We start from the raw sequence: 25,377 nt of genomic DNA on the forward strand, positions 1-25,377 counted from the left end.
TTTCACAACTTACTGACTCATTAGCTATCATTTGGTTCTCCCAATAATTTTGCTATTACAGATAATCCTGCACTAAACATCTTAAATGTATCACTTTCTTTTTTATGTATTATTTCATTCGGTTTTATTTCTAAGTGAGAAATTGCTGATGTAAGGGGTAGAAACATCTTTATAATTCTTGATACAATGTGTCATCTTACTTTCCTTAGAAAACTATTCCAATTCACAAAGTTATTAGGAGTATTGGCTGTAGTAATTTTACTGCAGTCTTGCTAGCATTGTGAGTTTCTTTTTTAATTTTAAAAAGGTTGTATAGGAGAAAACTGAAGGGGTTCCAGAATTATGGTTATCAATGCCATTGCTGTGTGTAAACAAACAGAAAAAGAGAAAGTTATTTATGAATGAGCTCATTTCAGCCACAAGCTGGATGAAAATTCCACTTGTTTTGCTTCCACTTTTGTATACACTTGAGTTTTGGCAGTAAATCCCTGTAAATAACTCTCAGTAAAAGAACGTACATTTATGACATAATATATAAACTGGCATATACATTATGTTTGGGTCTAATAAAAATATAATTCACAAATAAAACCAAAACAAGTATATAAAATTCAACAACTGTTAAAAATTTGGTCTGCCACAGAGTTATTAGAAAAAGTTAATGAAACTGATCAACATTTAAGTGCACATATAGTAATAACATTTATAGGGTGTCAGGCAGGTGGGTGGGGGGAGGAAGGGATGGGTATATATATATACCTAATGGGTGTGGTGCACATGGTCTGGGGGATGGACACCCTTGAAGCTCTGACTTGGATGGGGCAAGGACAATATATGTAACCTAAACATTTGTAGCCCCATAATATGCTGAAATAAAAAAAAATTAAAAAAAAAGAAAAAGTTAATGAAAGCAACCATATTGAAGATGAAAACTTTTCAAAAGAATTAAGCCACAAGATCATTCTGTCATCAAAATGCTATAAAAACTTAGTAAAAACCTGGTTTCTTGACTTTATAGCTCTGTGATCTGGGCATGAGAGTTCCAAGTCATAGGAAAAAACACACAAAATGGCAACAGCAGAATCTAAAATAATAATATAGTAAAGATATCATTTATAATCAGCATTACTCAGGATCTTCAAAATATACTGAAAATTTAGTTTTTGAAATTTAAAAAAACAATGCTGTGACTTCTACAATGCTGTAGAAGTTGGAAACTAGAAATTGGCTTTAAATAAACAAATCTATCATTTGGCTATTTTCCCCTTTAGAACCAAATCTCAAGTCTTTATTCAATTTATGACATATTAAATAACCTACTATTAAAAGTACAAATATTTCAGCATGTTACTATCAGGGTTAATAAAATGAGCTGCTTTTTGAAAGCTTTTGTGTCCACAAATAATCTCTTATTTTTTTTATCATCATACAGTTTTGGGAAGCGGTACATTTATTCATATTCTCAATCATTCTCAATCATGTTATTATAAAACAAAGCAGAATGGATAAAGCTAGATACATGAGTGTGGACCATATCTGTCATCAATTTATCATCTTCCTTTAATAAATTTATCTGGCTCACAACATGGAGTATTTTATAAATATATGAGATGACTCTTACAAATATGTAGAAGGAAATAGGTCTGTCCCTTCCTTACTGCTCCTGTCTAATGTTTTAGTTCCATATTCCAGGGTAGTAAAAGGAGTCCTTTTTTAAATTATATCAGCTGACAGCGGCAAGCAGTCAACCTAATTCAACTAGCGGAAATAGAGTGATCTTTTATTTACTCTTCAGGAGGTGTTTGGTTATCGTACCCAGAATCTACGGAAAGCCCTCTGCCTTATTGCGTCCACGCTGACCTGTGGGATCCTGCTGCTGGTGTTCTACTGGAGACCCCACTGGAGGGTGTGGGCCAACTGCATCCCATGCTCCTTGCAAGAAGCAGACACTGTTTTGCTGAGGACAACGGTGCGTGCCCTTCTGTTATCTATTTCAAATGCTGTGATCACGTCTTCTGTATGGCATCTGTGGCACAAGCGGTGACTGGCTAGCATTCCAGGGGGTAGATCTTCCTCTGTTTAAAGAGTTTCCCCAGACCAAAATAGGAGGTGGCAAAAGTATCTCTAGAATCAGCCTGCTATCTCTTATTTTGACCCAGAAATGAAAGGCATTTCTTTTATGTTAGCCTGGAAACATTTCTACCACATCGGGCTAATTGGCAGCGTTCTTAGCCACTATATGAGCAGTGGCTGTCAATATTAAAATTCTTAGAGAATATAACATGGGAATGATCATTCTATTTTTCAAAAATATGTATTTTGGAGGCTACTAGACATTTTAAACATTTAGATGTCACTTAAAAATACTAGAAATGGCATCGTTAGGTAAGATTGTCTCCATATAAAGCTTTCCTGCAAAGTATATATTTTGCTTTATTCTTTAGCACAGTTATCAAATTTTGGTGTAAATCAGAATCACCTGAGGGGCTCAGTAAACCACAGACTGATGGCCCCATCCCTACAGTTTTTGATTCAGTGGGTCTGGGGTGGGGCTCAGAATTTGCATTTCTAGTAAGTTCTGAGATAATGCTGATACTCTTGTTTGGGATGAAGTTTGTTCCAAACTTTAGGAACCACTGGTCTAGCACTTGGTGGGGATTTGGTTGATTGAGCACCGTGCTGAATAACACTTGAGAATTTCATAAGCTGGATTGTCTTTTCTAGGATGAATTTCAAAGGTATATGAGGAAGAAGGTACTCTGCCTCTACTTATCCACACTAAAGTTTCCTGTAAGCAAGAACCCGAAAGAATCTGTGGTGGCTGACTGCCACTCTGTCATAAACCAAGCAGTAATGAAGCCAGAATTAAAAGTAAGTCATTTGAAGAGTGCAATGTTAATGACATGTTTGCAGAGAAAGAATAAAATAAGTGTTTATTGAATGAAAGCTCTAAATATCACACTGTTGGGCTGGGAATGACAGCTATGAGACCCACGTGGAGACTGCATTGAACAATGCTCCCCTCTTTTGATGGGCTTCACCTTGTGAAGGGCACCTGTTCTGTCATATTTGTGTTTGCAGATACGATGCATCCATGTGCAGAAAATCAGGTATGTTTGGAACAACTTGGAGAAGAAGTTTCAGAAAGTTGGGTAAGTACTACTTTTACTCACCACCGTATCAAGATGTAGGGGAAGAACAGTGATCTGTTGCGTGCTTTGAACTGAAGTGCGGTTCCTTTCCTGACCACATCCTAGGTTGCTGGAAGACAGCAACTCCTGCTACGACATCCATCACACATTTGGATTGGGTCTGACCAGTGAAGAGCAAGAGATCAGGTAGGATTTACAGTAAACTCTGAGAGTGAACTCTTACAGCAGAAAATGAAGTATCAAATGAGTTATCATCAGTGCGTTGTTGGCATAATACTTCATCGACTTGATATAACCCAAGTTCATTTACTGGCATCAGGGAGATATTCTAAATTGTTCTCCTCTTAGGCAAACTTATTAAAAAGAAAAGACTAAAAGAGCAATGCAATCAAATAAAATTTGATCTTTCTCTTAGCCTTGTAAAACAGTCTTCTTTGTGTTGTATTTTTTTTTATCCCATCCTCAAAAAGTCTTGAGTTGTTCCATAAACATCAGCTTCTTAATCCTCCAAATCCTCTGAGAGACAGAAAGACAATACTATTATTGCATTTTGCCGTGAATACGTAGCCCTGGAGATGGGGATTTTGATGGTTCAGTTACTTGTATTATTTTCCACTATATCTGCAGCACCTAAAACAGTGCCTGATTCATGGTAGGAGTTCAATAGATATTTCTATAGTAAATGAATAAATTAATGCATTCATTGATTTATTAACAAAATGACTCTAAGATGCCAGGTACTTTACAAGAAACTAGGGCTCTAAAGATAAAGACTTAGTCATTGTCCCAGAGGCGTTTACTGACTAGTGAGAAAGACAAAATAGTGGCACAATCATAAGACTAATAACTATAGATTCACATAGATTAGAAAATGCTATGCCACTTACTAACTCACAGTGATATAGAGCCCCTGCTTCCTTCAACTATTATTTGAAATGACAAATCCTGGTGAATCAAAAAAAAATCACAAGTCTTCCCCAGAATCTTAATAATCACCTTCATTTCTCACCCTTTTGTAGGGACATTACCTGCCCAACCTTCTTTGCAGTCAGCCAGAAACACCAGTTCTCAAGCTAAGGAGCAACCTCATACTTACGACATAGGTTTTGGGCTCCACCCTCATAATTCTGATGATTCTGTAAGAACAAGGGGCACTTATGAGAGAAGAAGCTGCATTGTTAGCAAGCAACCTCTGTAATTCTTAGACACACCAAGTCTAAGGTTCCCTGTGCCAGAGCACTATAAAAAATGAACCAGGCATCTAGACTAGGACAATACTGAAAAATGCCTTAGAAATGGTATCATTCTGTAAGATTTCAGATGTGATGTTGAATACATTGAAATACAGAAATTTTTCACAGTTATTAAAAACATTGGCTTAATAGCCCTAAGCACACAATATTTAAAGGATTTATCTAGGACATTTAAGAAATCTTGTTGATAGATGTATATATCCTCTGACTAGAAAGCCATTTCCGCAGAAAGGATTTCCTGTCAACATAGCTACCTTATGTTTGTCCTTATTTATCAAATGCAAGCTTTAATAAAAATCATACAGAATTAAATTTAAATCTGGTGTACTCAATAAAAAACTTGACAATCTAATAAGCAAGACAAAGAATATAGTTTCCCAAACATCAGGAAGGGAGGAGATAACCTACTTATAAACACAGGCATATTTTATTTTTTAGGCATGTCTGTTTGGAGGGTGAAAAGTGTAAGTAGAACGTGGAACATTTTTTCCCCTCATTTTTTAAGATAAGACAGGGCCTTTTTAAAAAATTAAGTGTGATTGATTAATTGGTTGAATGATATGTAACAAATTTCCCAAATGGATTTGAGCTTCCTTGCGTTAAAAAGCAAGGGTGCAAAGTGAGCAACAAAGGAAGAGGGATGCACAAGAATCTCTGATGATCAAAAGCTTCAGAGTCTAAAGGCAAACTTTTCTGTGGGCTTCCTAGCAGCCAGGCAAAGAGAGAAAACATGACAGATTTACAAAGCTCTCACTTGTCAGTAGCAAAAGCTTATACTTTAGCCTGGAGAGAGATTGTCAGAAGGCATCAGGAAGAGAGCACATCAACTGTCCCAGGAGGTTCCACGTTCCTGTCTTCACTTATCCTGAACTGAACTCAACTTTCCATCTTAATGCCTGTCTTAGACAGGTCCTAGACACTTGAGGTGACTCTTTTTATCTCACAAGAATGGGACCCTACTGATTCCCCATCGAGTGAAATAGTCTTCCTTTTAGGATAGCCTTTAAGTTAAGCATCTCCTCACCTTCTCTTTCACTCAGCCCATCTTGCTCCTGCCCCCTTTATTTAGGATCCTAAAAACAGAAGGGCAACTTCCCTGCAGCAGAGATAGAAGGATGCCCACCCCACCTGGAATTATCTCCAGACCAATCACCTTTCCTGTGGCCCAGCTCTCTGGAGGAACAAAAGCCATAATGAATAGGGTTTGCCAGTTTCTATGGCGAGAATACTACAACCATGGCCAATGTAAGCACCAGTGTGACATCACTGAGTGAGAAGCTGGGAAGAGACACTCATCACGGGCTCAGTGATTCTGCAGGACCAAACTTAATTCTCAAGATTTGCCACAGCATTGAGAAAAAAGGCATGCTTGTCAGTGCTAGAGGAAAGGAATCCGAGTGACAGGCAGCAAAAGAAGGTGGGTTTGCCATCAATGTGCAGCTTCAAGCTGGCACAGACCATTATATGAGAAGATGGAACATCAGAAGGGAGGAAAGAAGAAGTGAAAGGAAGGCAAGAGGAGAAGAGGGGGCGGGGCTGCCATGGGACCCTACTCTCTTATTCCTCAGGCCTTGGGGAAGCAGAAGTCAGGAAAGAAATCATACTTAAATGCCATGACCTTTATGCCCTTTGAAAGTTCCATCCCTAGACAATGGCCCAGTAACAGATACTCAGGCATTAGATCAGTATGAACAGAAGCATCAAGCAAGGGCTAGTTGGATGAGGGGAGAGGGGCTTCATTCATTCTTCCAAAAAGCCATAACATGGTCTCAACTCTTAACATTTAGTTAGAAGCCAATGAGTTACTTAAAAATATAACATACATATATATATATATATATATATATATATATCTTTTCTTTAAAATGCATAAAGTATTTAATACAAAATGAACAGAGATCAACATTCTCTCTTTTAATAAACTGGAATTATCAGACCCACAGTTCTATGGGTCTGGTCCCATTTAAAGTACAAAAACTACTTCCCTGCAATGCCTTGTTTCAGAGCAGAGCCCTATGGAGGACCAGAAAGCCTGAGTCCTGGGTCTCCCTGATGAGATCCTGCCCTGGGTTTCTTTGCTCCTCCACCGCCACTCCTGATACCCTCCTAGTTCCTTCCCTGTGGATTCTCATGCCTGGAAACACTCAGGGTACTTCCCCAAGAGCTGACTGCAAACACGTCACTTAGCACATACAGAAGGCAGAAGGTCCTGTAAGAGCCCCACTTTTTCTGAAGCTGTCAGGAAACACGTGATTTAGGAAATGAAAGGAATGGACAGGCCACAAATGAGAACTAATGTGAAAAACTAAAATGACTTTTATGTAATTTGTAAAATGCAGCTTCTCTGTATAAATGTTTTGTTCAAGTACACAAGCAGGTACAAGCACTGTTGAAATAGAGATTTTGTTCCTTTCAGAAAGGAATTTCTCAAAACATCACAATATTTTTCTTATTATTTTTTAATGGGGGGGGCGGGGCGGCTCTTAGACCAACCCACTTTTTGTACCACACAACCATATCCAAATCTCAAAAGTTGGATGCCGTATTTTTGGTCTCCCTTTCTTTATAAAGCAGGACTGTTCAGACTAAGGGATTGCCTAGCAGAATCACATGGGAACCTTCTCAAACTCTACATGTCTGTTTCCTAAAATTTCTAAGTCTTGGAAATGGGTTATGCCAGGACCTCCTGGCTTGGCATTGACTGGAAAACTGTAGTTATCCATCCCTGCCAGGGACCCTACTGGAGGCTTAGCAGAACGGAGGCAGTGAGGAAAATCCAGGGTGGTCATGGGTAGTTTGAAAAATCTCACCAGTAATTCTAGATGCTCCTCCTTCCTCCTTGAGGGCTCTCACTCTAGTCTTCACCGCCGGGAGCCTAAAGTGCCTACCACACAACATATTGCCAACAGTTATTTGGTGAATAAATTGGTAAATGAATGAATGAATGAATGAACAAATAAGCAAAATGAAAAGGGACATGGAACACTCCTAAAAGGAAGTACTCCTAGTCATTCACATTTGGTTTTTCAGAAATAAATGCATTCCAGCAGATTTGCTGTTATCTGCAGGCTGGAGGAAACCTCAGTGATTTCTCGTGTTCAGGCCACAGTCAGTGCAGAAATCCCCTCTACAAGTTCCCTGTTGAGAAATTGTTCAATGTCTTCTGGAGAGGGACCACCTACCTCCAAAGCAACTATTCCCCTAATGAGTAATAAGAAATATTAAGCAAGTCTGCTTAATTTTATTTAGCCTATGTTGTTCTGTGAGGCCACCTGGAATAATTCTAGGACTTCTTTTGCCTGCCAGCTTGTGAGATTTTTAGTCAGGGAATGTAATCTCTCTTGTTCCTTGGGCCTTTCCTCATGTGAACCAGCTTCAAGTCTCATATTTCTGCTGCTTGCTCAGCCACTGGTAACACCCCTGAAAATCTGCTTGTCCTGTGCTGAGATTGAGGTAGGTACATGATCCCTAAGCACATGCTGCCTTTTGGCAAGAGTAGAAAAGAGGAAGCAGTAAAGGGCATGCCCAGTTGTGATTTAAACATGGCCCAGATAAGCCCTAAAGAGGATAATCTACAGCAAGTATTGATCCACTAGATCCCAGTCCTTGTGGGATCTGAGCTCTTCTCTCTCAATGGTAGTATCAGAAACTGTTGCAGCAAGCAGCGAGAGCCAAAGAGCATCAGGCCCTAGGCTTGCTTTCTAAACTGGCTTTCCAAAGTCCGTGTGCAGCTCTAGCTATGGGTGACAAAGACCCTCATTAATTAATTCCACTATTTAGGGAGCATCCTCTGTGTCAGACACTGTGCTCTAGAGTTTCAAAAGCTCCATTCCTGCCTTTAAAGCGGCTCTAGAAAATCTGAGGAGAAAAATATGTAAATATATGTTATAATTCAGTGAAGTAAGTACTGTTACTAAGGAAGGGTTGTTAGAAGAGAGAAAAATACAATTAATTATGTTGGAGGGAATAAGACATCAAAGATAGCTGCCACTTATTGAGAATTTGTCATGTCCTAGGCACCTGTGCTAAATGCTTTACATACTTATCTCATACACTACTGATAGTAATTTTATTAGACATGTTTTATCAAACCCACTGTAAAGATGAGATAACAGAGGCTCAGCCATCCATTCACTCATTCAACACATAATTCTTGAGTGTATTTTATGTATTAGGTCCTGTTTTAGACATCTAGGATATATGAATGTCTTCTAGAAGCCTATATTATAGTGGAGGATACAGTTCACTATCTGAATGCTTTTTAACATGTAAGAAAAGAGGTGTAATTTTAGGTAATCATGTAGGTAAGTTTAAGGAGATAAAGAGAATCTGCGTTGGCAGTCGAGGTAGCTGTTGTAACTAGCTTTGTTAGGGAAAGCCCCAGTAAGGAGGTGCTGTGTGAGAGATCTCTGGTCTCACTCTAGTATAACAGAGAGCTGAGTTCAAGTTTATATGACTTCTGCCTGAGACCAAAGATCCCTCATGCAGGCTCTCCTTGTTGGTGCTTGCTGAGGCTGGGTTGTGAAGTGGAGTCCCAAAGACCATGGTCTGAAGCCCAGCTCTGCCTCTTTCTAGCCCTGAGACCCTGGGAAAGCTACTTAGTTTATTGGAACATCAGTTTTCCTTATAATAGATGATAATATGAAATCTCAAAGGGATAAAGTGATGATTAAAGGGGTTAATAATGCATGAAGGCTAAGTGCAGTTTCTGACAATCCCATTTCTGCTTTAAAGTTATATTGTCACGACTGATATTAGATGTGTGCCCCTTTGGTTAACCACCCACACTGAATGAACTTTTCCTATTGGTAAACTGAGGATATTAGTCCTTTCCCTTGGACTATTGTGAGGGATCAAGTGAATTTTTTGTAAGAACTTTGTAAACTGCAAAATACTTCACAAACATGAGGACTTTTTATTGTAATGTACTTATGTGTTTCACCTCGTATACAATGTACACAATTACAAGGTGTTGGCCATGAAGGACATATATCATCTTCCAGTTCATTTGCTCATTCATTCACATATTCATTCAGTTCATATACTAAGGCCTGTCCTAGGTGCTGCTTTAGGATTATGTTTCAAAAGAACTTGCACATTATTTTTTAATTGAAGCCACAAAATCTCTAAAGAGTAGAGGTGACTTCTGCTTAGTCTGGCCTGTACTCACTGATCACTGAGTTTGTAAGTGTGACGCTAATGGATGGTCTGTCTCCTACAGAAGATTGGTGTGTGGTCCCAATGCCATTGAGGTTGAAATCCAACCCATATTGAAGCTGCTTGTTAAACAGGTAACTAATTGATTTCCTTTTGAAAAACAATTATTTCTGCCCCTTATTTCTTACTACCTCGTACTCAGGGGACTATTACATAAATACTTTGATGTGAATAAAATCTTGTTTAATGCAACTTCTTTTTGTTATTACTTCCTTGATTTTAGTCGATACTTTTCATGTCTGTGAGGTTTGTTTTTTCTTATTTCCATAAATATAGATCTATTTTTTCCAAGATTTCTAAGTGGTCCTTTTCAATAACCACTTATTTTAAATTCAAATCCACTTTAATCCCCCTTCCCAGTGTGAGGGACAAATTTCTCTTTCGTGATCTCTTGTTAGTTTTGTTTTCTTAAGTTTTTGATGTTAATTTTGGTGGTAGTGGAGAGGTTGTTTAGTCAGCTCGAGCTGCTATAACAAAATATCATAGATTGGTCAGCTTAAATGATAAATATTTGTTTTTCACAGTTTTAGAGGTTGGGAAGTCCAAGATCAAAGTCCCTGCATATATGATTCCTGGTGAGAGCCCACTCTCTGGCTTGCAGACCACCAAAACTTCTCTCTGTTCTCACATTAGAAAGAAAGCTCTGGTCTCTTTCTCTTCTTATAAGGACACTGATACCATCATGGGGGCTCCACCCTCATGACCTCATCTAAACCAATTACCTCCCAAAGGCTCCACCTCCAAATGCCATCACATTGGGGATTAGGGCTTCAACATAGGAATTTGGGGGGAACACAGTCCATATATGGGGCAATTTTATTACTTCTATGATTTCTGAGGATTTGAAACATATTATTTGGTCTTTTTCAAATTGCTACATTATTTTTATTATTTTTATTTTCTTGGGAGTAACTTCTTCCTTTGTCAGTGTTTTGGTTTTTTTTTTTTTTTTTTTTTTTTTTACAATATTTTCCTTGTGTGCTTCAAAGTTATTATTTTTTTGTACACTTACCTTAAGTGAGACATTCTCCCCCTCCATTTTTCTTTTTCTTCCTGAGTTGCTGTCCCTTTTTGATGGCTTTGCATTTGCCTCCCACTGGTCCCATGGGGACCTTGGTTCAGAATCAGGCCTGTATTGGAGGTTTGGGTACCTGTCCCTCAGGGATTTGTCAGATACAGGCCCTGAGCCAGTTTGGCCCAGGCCACAGTTGTCCTATGGACTCTGTTCTGTTCTCTCCCATTGCACCCTTGGCTGGCAAGCCATCGCGGACTGTGACTTTGTTCAGCCTCTACTCTGAGACAGGAAGCACACTGTCACCCCTGTTTTCCATCATAAGCCCAGGGGCACTTTCTGTCTCTACTCTCCCTAGAAATGAGCTCCTATCTGTTGCTGTCTATCCCTGGTCTGCAACGCACTAGGTGGATGATGTTAGTCCCTACTCAATGCTGCACGTTTCTAGTTTCTTCCTTTTTTGTAAATTATTTTTTATTTCAAAATATTAAGGTAGTACAAATGTTCTTAGTACATGGATACCTAATATAAAGTTTAAATTGGGGCTTTTAGTGTGCCCATCACCAGAATAATGTTCTCGCACCTGATAGGTAAGTTTTTACCCCTCATCCCTTCCCACTCTCCCCCCTTCTTGTTTTCCAATGTTCTTTACACTTCTTTGTGCATATGTGCACCCATTGTTTAGCTCCCAATTATTAGAGAGTACATGTGGTGTTTGTTTTTCCATTCCTGAGATACTTCATTTAGGATAACGATCTCCAGTTCCATTCAAGTTGCTGCAAAAGACATTATTTCATTCCTTTTTATAGCTGAGTAATACTTCATGGTGTATATATATATACACATATATACATATACACACACACCCCCCACATTTTATTTATCCACTCATGAATTGAAGGTCACTTAGGTTGATTTCATATTTTTGCAATTGTGAATTGTGCTGAGATAAACATTTGAGTCCAGGTGTCTTTTTGATAAAATGACTTCTTTTCCTTTGGGTAGATACCCAGCAGTGGGATTGCTAGTTCGAATGATAGATCTATATTTATTTCTTTGAGGAACCTCCATAGTGTTTTCCATAGAGGCTGCACTAACCTGCAATCCCAGCAACAGTGTATAAGCAGTCCTATCTCTCTGTATCCCTGCCAGCATCTATTGTTTTTCCACTTTTTAATAATGGCTGTTCTGACAGGGATAAGATAGTATCTCATTGTCATTTTAATATGCATTTCCCTGATGATTAGTGACATTGAACATTTTTTTAATATTTTTTTTTTTTTGCCATTTGTCAATTTTCTTTTGAAAGACAGAAGTTCATATCTTTGGCCCATTTTTTAATGAGATTGTATGTTTGTTTCTTGCTTCATTACAGTTCCTTGTAGATTCTAGATTTTAGCCCTTGATTGGATGAATAGTTTGTGAATATTTTCTCTCATTCTGTAGGTTGTCTATGTGCTCTGTTGATTATTTCATTTGCTGTGCAGAATCTTTTTAATTTAATAAAGATCCATTTATTTATTTTTATTGTTGCTGTATTTGTTTTGGGGGTCTTAGTCATAAATTCTTTGCTTAGACCAATGTCGAGAAGAGTTTCCCCTACATTTTCTTCTAGCATTTTTATGGTTTCATGTGTTACATTTAAGTCTTTTATCTGTTTTGCATTAATTTTTGTATATGGCAAGAGGTAGAAGTCCTATTCATTCTTTTGCATGTGGCTATACAGTTTTCCCAGCAGCATGTATTGAGTAGGGCTTCCTTTCCCCAGTGTATGTTGTTGTCTGCTTTGTCAAAGATCTATTGGTTGTAGGTAGATGATTTTATTTCTGGATTCTCTGTTTATTCCATTAGTCCATGTCTCTATTTTTGTGCCAGTACTGTGCTGTTTGGATTACTATAGCCTTGTATTATAATTTGAAGCCAAATAATGTGATACCTCCAGATTTGTTCTTTTTGATTAAGATTATTTTGGCTATATGGGGTCTTTTTGGGTTCCAAATGAAGCATACAATTATTTTTTCTAGATCTGTGAAATATGACATTGGTATTTTGATGGGGATTGTATTGAATCTGTAAACAGCTTTAGGTAGTATGGACATTTTAACAATGTTGATTGTACCTATCTATGAGCATGGGATGTTTTTCCATTTGTGTCATCTACGATTTCTTTCATCAGTGTTTTGTAGTTCTCTCTCTGGAGATCTTTTACTTCTTTGGTTAAGTATATTCCTAGATATTTTATTTTATTTGCAATGTTATAAATGGTATTGAGTCCTTGATTTTACTCTCAGCTTGCCTATTGCTAGTATATAGAAATGCTACTGACTTTTGAACATTTGTTCTGTAACCTGAGACTTTGCTAAATATATTTATCAATTCTAGGAGTCTTTTGGTGGAATCTTTAGGGTTTTCTAGATATAAGATCATATCACTGGCAAACAGGGATAGTTTGACTCCCTCTTTCCTGATTTGGATGCCCTTTATTTCTTTCTCTTTTCTGATTGCTCTGGCTAGGACTTCCAGTACTATGTTGAATAGAAGTGGTGACAGTGGACACTCTTGTCTTATCTTGTTCTAGTTCTTAGGGGGAATGTTTTCAATGTTTCCCCATTCAGTATGATGTTGGCTGTGGGTTTGTCATAAATGGTTTTTACAATTTTTAGATATTTCCTTCTATACCTGGTTTGTTGAGAGTTTTTATCAAATACTTTTCAGGATCTATTGAGATGATCATATGGTGTTTTTATTTTTACTTCTGTTTATGTGGTGAATCACATTTATTGATTTGCATGTGTTAAACCACCCTTGCATCCCTAGAATGAAACCCACTTGATCCTGGTGAATTATGTTTTCAATGTGCTATTGAATTCAGTTTGCTAATATTTTGTTGTGGATTTTTGCAGTTATGTTTATAAGGGATATTGGTCTGTAGTTTTCTTTTTTGTTGTTGTTGTGTCCTTTCCTGACCTTGGTATCAAAGTGATACTGGTTTTATTGAATGAGTTAGAGAGGATTGCCTCCTTCTTGATGCCATGGAATAATTTCTGTAGTATAGGTATCAGTTCTTCTTTGTAGTTCTGGTAGAATTTGGCTGTGAATCAGTCTGGTCTAGGACTTTTATTGTAGAAAGATTCTTTATTACTGCTTCAATCTCACTACTCATTATTGGTCTGTTCAGAATTTTTATTTATTCCTGATTCAGGTTTGGGAGGTTGTGTGTTTCCTCTACATCAGCAGTCCCCAGACTTTTTGGCACCAGCAACCGTTTTCATCTCAGACAATTTTTCCATGGACCAGGGAGTGGGGGGATGGTTTCATGATGATTCAAGTGCATTACATTTATTGTGAGCTTTATTTCTATTATTATTACATTGTAATACATAATGAAATAATTTTACAACTCACCATAAGTTGGGGACCCCTGCTCTACATTTTCTAGTTAGTATGCATACAAGTTTTGGTAATATTCATGAATAATATTTTGTATTTCTGTGGAATCAGTTGTAATGTCTCCTTTTTCATTTCTTATTGAGCTTACCTGAGTCCTTTCTCTTCTATTTCTAATTAATCTGGCTAGTGCTCTATTGATTTTGTGTATCTTTTCAAAGAACCAACTTTTGGTTTTGTTGACCCTTTTTTGTTTATTTGTTTGCTTTTGTTTCCATTTCATTTAGTTCTTCTCTAAGCTGTGTTATTTCTTTTCTTCTGCTGGCTTTGGGTTTGGTTTGTTCTTCTTTTTCTAGTTCCTTGAGACGTAACATTAGGTTGTTAATTTGTACTTTCTATCTTTTTGATGTAGGCATTTAAGGCATTGAAATTTCCCCTTACAACTGCTTTTACTGTATCCCATAGATTTTGAAAACTTGCGCCTCCTTTGTGGTTCAGTTTGGTTTTATTTCCATTTTAATTTCCTCATTGACCCAAAGATCATTCTGCAGCAAGTTGTTTAATTTCCACAACTTTGTGTAGATTTGAGTGTTTCTCTTGGAATAAGGTACATGGTATGATTCAATTTTTTTTAATTTGCTGAGACTTGTTTTGTGGCCTACAATATGGTCAATATTGAAAAATTGTGCTGATGTCCCATGTGTCAATGGGAAGAATGTATATTCGGTAGTTTTTGGGTAGAATATTCTATAAATGTCTGTTAGGTTCATTTGTTCTAGAGTCCTGTTTACATCCCATGTTTATTTATTTTTTGCTTGGATGATCTGCCCTGTTCTGTCAGTGGGGTGTTGAAGTCCCTGGCAATTATGATGCTACTATTTATCTCTTTGCTTAGATGTAGTAGGGTTTGCTTTATGAATCTGGGCACTCCTGTGTTAGGTGCATATATATTTAGGATTATGTCTTCTTGTTGAATTGCTCCCTTTACCATTATAAAATGACCATCTTTGTCCTTCTTTACATTGTTGATTTAAATTCTATCTTATCTGATATGAGAATGGTTATATCTGCTCGCTTTTTGTTTCCATTCATGTGGAATATTTTTTTTTTTATCTTTTTATCTTGAGTCTACGTGAGTCCTTGTGAGTTGGATACATTTCTTGGAGATAGCAAATGCTTGGGGTATGTTTTTTCATCCATTCAGCCAGTCTATGTCTTTTAGGTGGGACATTCAGACTGCTGATGTTCAGTGTTGGTGCTGATATTTGGGATACAGTTCTGTTCATCATGTTTGATTAAACCTTATCATTTTGTTTTTCCTCTTATGCTATTATTTTGTCAGAGCTGCAAACTTTAAATTTCAGATGTTTTTATACTGGTGGGTATCTATTATGCTGTTCCATGTATAATGCAGTTGTGAGTATTTCCTGTAGGGCAGGTCTAGTAGTGTCAAATTCACTTAATGTTCGCTTTTCTGGAAAAGTCTTTATTTCTCCATTGATTATGAAATTTAGTTTTGCAGAATCCAGAATTCTTAGCTGGCAGTTGTTCTGTTTAAGAAGACTAAAAATGAGGTCCCAATGCTTCTGGCTTGTAAGGTCCCTGCTAAGAAGTCTGCTGCTAGCCTGACGGGTTTTCCTTTGTAGGTTAGTTGTTACTTTTGTCTTGCAGCTTGTAGAATTTTCTCTTTAATTTTGACTTTAACCAGGTTGATCACTATGTGTCTTGGAGATGTCCTACTTGCTATGAATCTCCTGATGTTTGATGACCACCTTGTATCTGATTGTCTGAATCTCTGGTGATACCAGGGAAGTTTTCCTCAATAATTCCCTCAAATAAATTTTCCATGCTTTTTTCTTTCTCTTCTTCTCTCTCAGAGATGCCTGTAATTTGTATATTGGTGCTCTTTGCATGGTCCCATACTTTTCTGAGTGATTGTTCGTTCTTCTTTATTCTTTTTGCTGCATCTTTGACTGACTGGGTTAGTTCGATAGCCTTGTCTTCAAGCCCCAAAATTTTTTCTTCTGTTTGGTCTAGCCTGTTGTCGAGGTTTTCTACTGTCTTGAAGTCTCTAAATGACTCTTTCATTTCTTTAAGTTCTGTTATATCTTTTCTTATGTTGTCTATCTCTTTAGTGAGTTTTTCATTTTTTTCATTCATGTCTTGAAACTTTTTTTCACTTGTTTGTGTTGGTTTTCAACTTTCTCTTCAATCCCATTCATCTTATTTGCCATCCATATTCTGAATTCCATCTCTGACATTTGGGCAATTTCCTGTAGGTTGAGGTCCATTGCTGGAGACCTATTGTGATTTTGTGGGGTGAGAGTGTTGAAATGGTTTGTTTTTTCATGTTGCCAGAGTTCTTATTCTGGTTCCTTTTCATCTGAAATCTCTTCTCTTTGCTGAAGACAGATAAACTTATAGTGCACCTATTCTCCTCTTCTGGGAACTCTCTTATTTAGTGCAAAGAAGGAGAGGCCCCTGGATGGCACGCTGGTGTCCTATTCTAGAGGATTGACCTGTCCTGAGATGGGTGGATGTACTGTGAATGTTTAACACTGTTGCTCTCCTGCGTCTTCTGACTCATCATTCCCCTATGGTTGTCACTGGCAGTCCCCATATTTCGCAGTGATTGAGTGCTCCACCTAGTTTTGTCAGCAGTGGCAATTGTCAGCCCAAGCCAGCTTGAGAGCTGCTCCACTCAGATCTGCAGGCAGCGGTGTTTGTCAGCCTGTGCCAGCTCAAGTGCAGCCCCACCCAGGCCAGTTGGTGGGAGTGATTTTCTGCCCAGGCTTGGGAACTGCCCTGATCAGATCCAGGAGTGGCAGTATTTGTTGTCCCGTGTGGCTTGAGTGTAGTCCCATTTGCACCCTCTGGCAACAGCAATTGAGAGCCTGTGCCAGCTGGAGGGCTGCCCACTCAGATCCACAGACCACAGCTTTTGCCCACTGTGTGCAGGCTTGTGTGCAACTCTGCCCATCCCTCTGCCCACCTCCTGGTTGGCCCACTCAGGCTTGAGAGTTGCTTCATTTGGATCCTCTGCTATTTTCTTTCTAACCCATGAAAATATTTATTTTGGTTTCAAGCATGGCCATACTTTTTAATATTAATTTTTTAAAAATCTACCATTGTCCTGTGTCTGGAGCAGGAAACCGGCTGCTTTTAACTTTATATTTTAGAGTAGTTTTATATTCACAGCTAAATTGAGCAGGAGGTACAGAGATTTCCCATATATCCTCTGCCGCCACATACACATAACCTTTCCAACTATCAAAAAACTGGAGGCTTTTTAAACTTCTTATTCAAGTACGTTTTCATATTGCCAAAGATTCTCCAGGTATCAATTCGATCGATTTTGACAAGAGTGTTAGTATTTTCTGGCATCTACTTACTAGGCCTTTAGTAGGAAAAAAGCAAGTAAAACTACTTATTCACATTTGATTTCAAAATAATATTGAATAGGGAGCTAAATTAATTAGGATGTTGTTTCATCTACAAGAAGTATTTAACCAATTTTCTACAGGATTTACATAAACTCAAAATCATATTATCATTCATGTATAATCTACAATTAGAGCGTTTTAGGATAAGCAAACAAAAAAGCCGTAATTTGTAAGTAAAACACTTGGGATGGAAATAATAAGAACCTTTAAGGAACAAAATCTTTTTTAATGTACAAGATATATCCAAGGGTTTAAGAAACCCTTAAGATATAGCCTACTAACTTATTAACCAGATATCACTTTTAGGAATAAAGTTGAATTTTATTTAATGTATTAGAAAATTATAGGAAATAGAGATTTAAAAAAATATACCACTGGTTTTAGCCAATATTTTATCTAATTTGTAATGGTCATAAAAGGCAGTTCCTTAAGAAAAGAGTCCTTGCTTTGCTCCAGTGGGCTCTTTAATTTACACCATGCATGTATACCATGTGACCTTTCTCTCGCTTCTCAGGTTTGCCCTCTTTCTGCTATAATTATTAATAATGGAGTCAGCAGGATCGAAATGTAGAAAATGAAGGAAATAAAAAAAGCAGAGGTATTCTCAAGAGACCAAGATACATATATATGTATACACACACACACACACACACACACACACGTATGCCTAGCTTTGTGGCTGATGTTACCTTCTGCCCATTATTTGCCCTGCAGCCTTGGGGAAGGCATTTCTCTACAGTATGCCTCCTTGTTCAAGGGAAGGGCCATGTTAACTTGATTGCTTCTTGGGAGATTTTGCTAAGACCTGTGACATAAAGAATATGTTACTTTCAAATGACTTGGATAAAAGTAGAATCTTCCATTTTCATTGCACAATGTTACTAAATCTGCAGCATGTAATTACATGAAAAACAAACCTACAATAAAACCGTTCAAAATTAAAATTCATTTTTAAAAGAGACTGAATCCTGTGTCTCTTCCATTATGGGTAAATTTGTTTAAGAAGGTAAATTGTTGGATATTGTTATTGGTAAAATATTTTTGAAATTTAAAATAAATAAGAATTGTCAATCTGTAGGCATGGCTCTGAATGCTTAAAATAATTTTGCTTCCACTATAACACATTCTATGTGCTTGACATTGTCTCTACCCAAATGAATGGAGTTCTAAGTGAATCCTTAAATATTAGAGTTTTTTCTATGTTGTAAAAAATGTAGAAAAATTTTATAAAGAAATGACATTTTATTGATTGCTACTAAGGTCCATGCAAGTGACCCAAATGCTATTTTTGTACCTGCAGGTTTTAAATCCATTTTATGTGTTGCAAGCCTTTACCCTAACTTTGTGGATGTCTCAAGGTTACATAGAATACTCTGTGGCCATCATCATTTTGTCGGTTATCTCCATTGTCTTAAGTGTGTATGATTTACGACAGGTAAGAGCTAAAATCACAGCTGGATTCTATTTAGCTTCTGGCTAAAGAAGCAAAACCTATGGAATTTCTACTGAGAGCAAGGAGTTGCTTTGTCATATATAAGTCATAACAAAGCAAAAAAAAAAAAAGGTTAACAAATGTGGGATCTCAAGAGGAGGGCTTCAGGAATAGCAGGTAGATTTAAATGTCTCTGCAAACTCTGATTATCAGATGAAGGTTTCAGAGAATACTACGTTTTGAAGAACCCCAAGGCTATGACTGAGTATGGTGGAAAAGAATGCCGTGATGGATGAATGATGTCAGCTACAGTTTTATGAGAACGGAGGGGTAGCATCTCAATTGTGCGTATTAATCAAGGCATTATGCCCCTTAGAACATTTCCACATACTTCCCATGACTTAAATACTTTCTTTGTGCTATACTTTTCCCATCTAATTTTTTTTGACAAATTTCAGTCTCCCTCTTAAAATTCCTTTATAAGGTCTATTTCTTCATTTGGAATTCAGGTATACATTTCTTTATGGAAACCTAAAAGTAATACAGAAATTCCTGTCTAGAAGTTAGAAGGGTTTTAGAAAAAATTAGGTTTGATTCTATATTGCATAGGGCAGTGTTTTTGCAAGAGAATTACTTGAGCACACTATCTGGGGGATGGGCATGCTTGTAGCTCTGACTCAGGGCCATGCAAAGGCAATTTATGTAACTGAAGCATTTGTACCACTGTAATACTCTGAAATAAAAAAAATTAAAATAAAAATTAAAAAAAGAGCATTACCTGATATTCCTCAGCTTCTGATCTTTTAAGTAATACCCAGGGTAATAACAGAAATATACATTTTTAAAAAGTTACATAACAGGTGATTGTTATACATTCTAAAGGCTTAGGAACTATCTTTGTAGGGGAATCCGCCAAAGGATACATTCAAACACCAAGATCCCAAATACATGTATTTATTTATTAATGTCATCAGCAGCTCAACATATATTTTCACTCTTTTTACTCTAGTAGGTGCACACATGTATACAAGTTTACATGGAAATTTATGCATTTATTATTTTTTAAAATTAAAATAGGATTGTACTATGCACATTAATCTGGAAATTTCATGTTTTGCTTTACTATATATATTACGGCATCTACTAAGTAAATAAATAACTAAAAATCATGTTTAAAAATAATGGTGTAATATTTCATGGTATATCATAATTTTTCAACCATTCTGTTATTTATGGAAAGTAAGGTTATTTTCTCCCAATTTTTGCCACCACAAATAATGTTAAATTAAACATAACTGCAGTATATGCATGTCCTTATATATTAATATTTGCATTATTTTTAGCATAGCAACCAAAAGCCAGGTTGCTGAATCAAAGCATATGGCATATGTATACTTTGGATTTTAATAGATACGGCTATACTATTTTCCCCAAAGGTAATAATTCTTTTATTAATAGCAACACATAGCAGTATTAACTTCCTCAGATCATCACCAACATCTGGTGTTATATATTAATATTTATAATATTTTAGTCTAATAACATTTTTAAACTGGTTCTCACTGATGTTTTAATTCACATGTTCCTGATTACTAGTGAGAGTAGAAACATTTTCTTTTGTCTAATAGAGTTTTCTATTTTTATTTTATATTAATGGCCCCTTTATATCCATCACATATGTGAAAAAGTTTTACTTTTTAGTCTATCTTTTTTCTCTTGATCTTGACTTTTGCCATATATTAAAAATTATGTAGACTTAAATATGTTTCTCCTTTCTTTTATGGTTTCTGGGTTTCCCGTTTTGCTTATGTTCTCGCCTGCCAAAATTAGGTAATCCCTGTTTTTCAAGTTGTAATTTGCTTAATGTTTATTTTAAAATCCTTAATGGAATTTAAACATTCAGATTCTGCATCTCAACAGAATCTCTAAATTTCTTTGCTCAGAATAAGGGCCAACGTGGGAACTTCAGGCTTGATGGCAGTATTACAAAGGATTTCTTTAAAAAGAAGAAAAGGAATTAGAGGACAAACACTAATCTCATTAGCAGCTAGTATTTGTTATTAAAAGCTTATCTGACCCAACCTGTAAAGCATCTTGTAACACTATGCAAAATGGGCCAGTTTCCTGAAACTGTACCCATGCAGTTTAAATCACAAGTCCTGAACAATCAATATCTGTGGAACACTTTACAAATTACAATAGGTCCCCACATCCATAATGTATGTGTCTGTTTGGGGCATAGCAATTTGTAAAATGAAACGCATACAATTTTTATCTCCACCAGGGAGGTGGAGTGACTTGCTCACACTCACCCAGTGACAGTGGCCATAGACCGTAGCCCCAAGTTTTCTGACTCCAAGTTAAGTACCACACACTGTCCCATTGAGTGCAATCTCAAAGTGACCCATGAACTTTCTTGGAGCAGTAAGATTTGGGGAAGATGTTTGGCAGGAATGAAAAAAAGAGCATCTATTACCCTCCACAAATTATTATATTAGGCTATATTGAAGTTCATTATGTCACTGAATTAGAGATTTTAGTTAAACAAACATAGGTTTTTGAACATTGTAAGTGGGGAAGTGTTTGTAGGAGAGGAATAAGGTATCTTCCTGCATTGACTCTGGTCTGAAATCATGCCGCACAGAGAGAGCTTACCTTTCCTAAGCCAAGAAACACTATTGCTACAGTCCCTTTCTAATAAGTTTGCTGAGGTATGAGTGCAAACCTTGGCACTCAACTGTATTTACTTTGAACTGTATTTGCATAGCCCATTGCTGGGCTCCACGGGAGGCTGCTCTAATAGAAATAGCACTGAGAGTATCTGGCCCATAGTGCTTTTCCTTCAGTCATGACTGAGTTGGGCTCAAGAGGCACCTGAGTTAATGCCCTCATTACTCATCTCTGGAGGAAATCCAGCCACAGCAAACACAAGGACATGCAGCAACAGATGCTGAATAGTAACAATATGCAAATTAGTCTTGGAAACTGATCCTGGTCCCACTGAACAGACACTGAAGAGACTGGAGGGGGCCTAATGAAAATCAGGCAATGAGCTTCGCAATCATGGCCAGCATTGCAGCACTTGCCTTCTCCTAGCTAGTTGGTTGTCATAGAAACCTGTGTTTGTACAGTTCCTGAGTGCATTAACTCAAAGAGCATGCTTACATTATCCTATTCCAGTGTTGTTGGGAAAAGTAGAATAATTCAGTTCTATTAAATACATATTTGATGAGGGCCTACTATGGGGGGATCCACTGAATAATGTACACAGTACCTTTCTTCTGTGAACTGCCTGACCCACAAGGGGAGACCTGAGCAGACAACAATAGCTGTAATGGAATGTGATCAGTACACTAACACACGTGGACACACAGACAGACAGCAGAACAATGAATTCTTCCTGGGGATCGGAGGGACTAATGGAGTGGAGGTGACATTTGAGCAGGCCTTTATGTGAAGGATTAAGAGAGTTTGCTCATAGAAAACCGAAGTGGACATTCTAGGGAATAGCTTGAGCAAAAGCATGGAAGCACAGCGGCAGGTTACACAGAATGCTAAGTCTGATAAACAAAGCTAGCTTTACAGCATAATGAGTCTTGAGAATCACAGTCAAGTGTTATTAACTCATACTTCACCACGTCTAAATGGGTTGATTATCATCCTCTTATACTAGGCTAAATTTATTCGTGGCATTGTCTAAAAGAGTTTGCTAAGCAAGAAAATAATTTAAAGAAATTTAGAAGAAGGATGTTTATCTTCTTAAAGGGGAAAAAAAGCTGTTTTCAAGCACTAGAAATACATATTCATCAACAGAAAAGGCCTTAGAGTCAGATGAAACAGGGTTTGATTGTCAGTCTTAATACTTAGGAAGTAAATGATTGTTATTATAACATTTTCAATCCCAATTTTTGTTTTTTATTTTTCATATGTACATTCAAAATGACATTTTCATCATAGAATTATTTTGTGGATTAAAAAAATCAAACACTATATTCCAAGTGTTTGGCATATAGTTGTTTAATGTTTTAATTATTTAAAAATAATAATAACTTGAGTCATTTATATACCTTGTGTACTTCTATGAAGCCTTGTGGGTTTTGGATAAATCTCTGATATGCAAAATAAATCAGTATCATATCATTTTAGAGCTTGAAGGGAACTTGAAAATGATCCATTTCAATGCCGTCTGTTTATAGAGGAAACAACCAATTTGTAAGGTGAAATTTCTTATGTATGTACATTACGTGGCTGGTGAGTTGGTAAGCCTGACCTACAGCTCAGGAATCCTGACTGACCCTCGTGTTCTTGCCACAGAACCATAGCTGACTTGCTCACTATTATCCATCATTAAAATGAATGCCCCAACAGTGAAGCCTCAGGAAGTCACATTAGAACAACGAATATGCACTAAACAGTAATATCGCTTCTTCCACTCATTTGGTCCAAATTACTGAAGCTTAGCTTTTTATGCAAAACTAAAGTAAATAATAAAATTTTCCATATAAATATTAATAGCGATTTCATTGAGTTCTCTCAGGGAGAAAGTTGAATAATTGTGTGTAATGCTTGTCTTAGCCTGGTGACACTTGTAACATTAAAAACCATCAAAAGAACAGATCAAAATAATATAATATCTAAAAGAAAAAAGTTTTATATTTGAATTAGGTTAAGCTGCGTTTAGATTTTGTTGACAGTATTGAAACCCTCTTCTACCAAAGGCATCCAAATAACTGACATCCCTACAGAAAGAGACAGCTCTTCCTGGAGCTCTTCAGCCCTGCCCCAGCCAGCCCAGTGTCAAGCTCTCTCTGGCTTCCCGGAAGTCAGTGTGAGGATCTGTGTGGATGAAATCCCTGCTTACCTCCGCCTTCCTGTCCCCTATATTATCCCAGGAGATGATGCCTCCACTTCTCTGGGCTCTTCTCATTTCCTCTGCTTTTCACAGAATCATATCTCAATAAATTCTACCTCAAGTAAGTCTTTCTAGTCAATGTGCTCCCACAACTATTTTTCCAACAAACGACTTTCTTATTAATCATTAACATCCATGAACTCTTAGGATAGTATTGAGTACTATAAAAGGGCTTTATAAGAATTAGTTAATTGAAAACTTGACCCAATAAGATAGATTCTGTTATAATCTCCCCTTTCAGATCAGCAAAAGGGAGTTAAACAGGCTAAATAACTCACAAATGGTAATGTCAGGATTCAAAAGTGGGCAGCATGGCTCTTGTCTGTGCACTTACCCGATAAGAAAATTCACATTTCTAAAGGAAGGGATGGCTGTTCCACATGCAGTAGAAACTCAACCCAAAGATTCACAGGCTTTTACAAGTGAAAGCCACTTACTGATCAAATTTAGCTTTGTTGTTTTACAGACAGGGAAACAGAGGCATAGAGAGGGAAATGACCTGTTAACCATCTTGCTCTTCCTCATTCTGATTATGGGTCTTCAAGAAGTAAAGCCTTGGTTCCTCGGCTTAGGTCCTTGAAGGTAGTGGCTCTGCATTATTTTTCCTGGGAGTGGAATAGCACTGAACTGGTGAGCATATTTGCTGCTGCAAGTATGGGGTCAGGTGAGGTAGGGGATGGGGCAGGGAAGCTGAAGAATCAAAAGTAGAGATTGAGTCCTTTGCCCAGAGTCAGTTTGGCTGTGACAGCAGGTTTGGCATTTACTGTGTTGAAATTATGCGATTTTCAGGATGCGGACTAATATTTAAATGTTGACTTTTAATTGGTAGCAATCAGTGAAGCTACACAACCTCGTGGAGGATCATAACAAAGTCCAGGTTACAGTCATCATGAAAGACAAAGGTAAGGGATGTGTTAGGCCATTTTTAGCATCTTAACATTTCAAGGTGGAATTGGTTTCATTTGTCCTTGGTTATTAGTCAAGGAGAAAAAGTCTTTTCTGATTAAACCCAGGACTAGGATGAGGGTGAGACAAACAAGGCATCTGAAATACAAAATTTAAGGAGGCAAGACCATGCAAATGCTGACTTTGCATCTGCAGGGTGCTGAAGAGTGAATGTCTCATTAAATTTCACACCCTAGGCACCTCATGCAGCTTACCCTCATCCCAGCCCTGATTGAACCATTCCTACTCAATGTCTGGGGTACTTCAAATTCCTTCTGCCCTTCATATATCACTCATTGGAATAATACTGGGGAAACCTTCTTAAGATTCCCTTATTTCCCCACCTAACCATCCCAAACAGACCCTGTGTCATACATTTTGAACCGCCATCTGGAACCTAAGCCTGAAGGGGCCTTTAGATTGCTGACTGAACACTCAGCATTTGCTCTAAGCTGGCCTAGGTTAGGGTGACCATGTCTCTCTGCAAGGAGTGAGGAGCTGCACCCCAGGGCAGCAGAAGCTATCTGGATGATTTACATAAGACCCCAATCCAAGAAGACAAAGTGTGCCACAGGGTGTCAGAAATCCAGCCAAAGAGAACAAACAGCAGGGAAGGGGCACTTC

General features: G+C 37.5%; 1 protein-coding gene across 1 annotated transcript in view; it reads left to right on the plus strand.

Moving 5' to 3' along the window:
• Positions 1 to 25,377, plus strand: part of ATP13A5 (ATPase 13A5) — a 105,848-nt gene that overhangs the window by 13,581 nt on the left and 66,890 nt on the right. Inside the window, exons 2-8 of the mRNA XM_069472773.1 lie at positions 1,796 to 1,969; positions 2,725 to 2,871; positions 3,082 to 3,152; positions 3,258 to 3,338; positions 9,627 to 9,696; positions 18,765 to 18,899; positions 24,638 to 24,710. Coding sequence (XP_069328874.1) covers positions 1,796 to 1,969; positions 2,725 to 2,871; positions 3,082 to 3,152; positions 3,258 to 3,338; positions 9,627 to 9,696; positions 18,765 to 18,899; positions 24,638 to 24,710 — 751 coding nt within the window. The remainder of the gene's footprint in view (positions 1 to 1,795; positions 1,970 to 2,724; positions 2,872 to 3,081; positions 3,153 to 3,257; positions 3,339 to 9,626; positions 9,697 to 18,764; positions 18,900 to 24,637; positions 24,711 to 25,377) is intronic.

The sequence above is a fragment of the Eulemur rufifrons genome, chromosome 7 (genome assembly GCF_041146395.1).
Source record: "Eulemur rufifrons isolate Redbay chromosome 7, OSU_ERuf_1, whole genome shotgun sequence".
NCBI classification, from domain to species: Eukaryota; Metazoa; Chordata; class Mammalia; order Primates; family Lemuridae; genus Eulemur; species Eulemur rufifrons.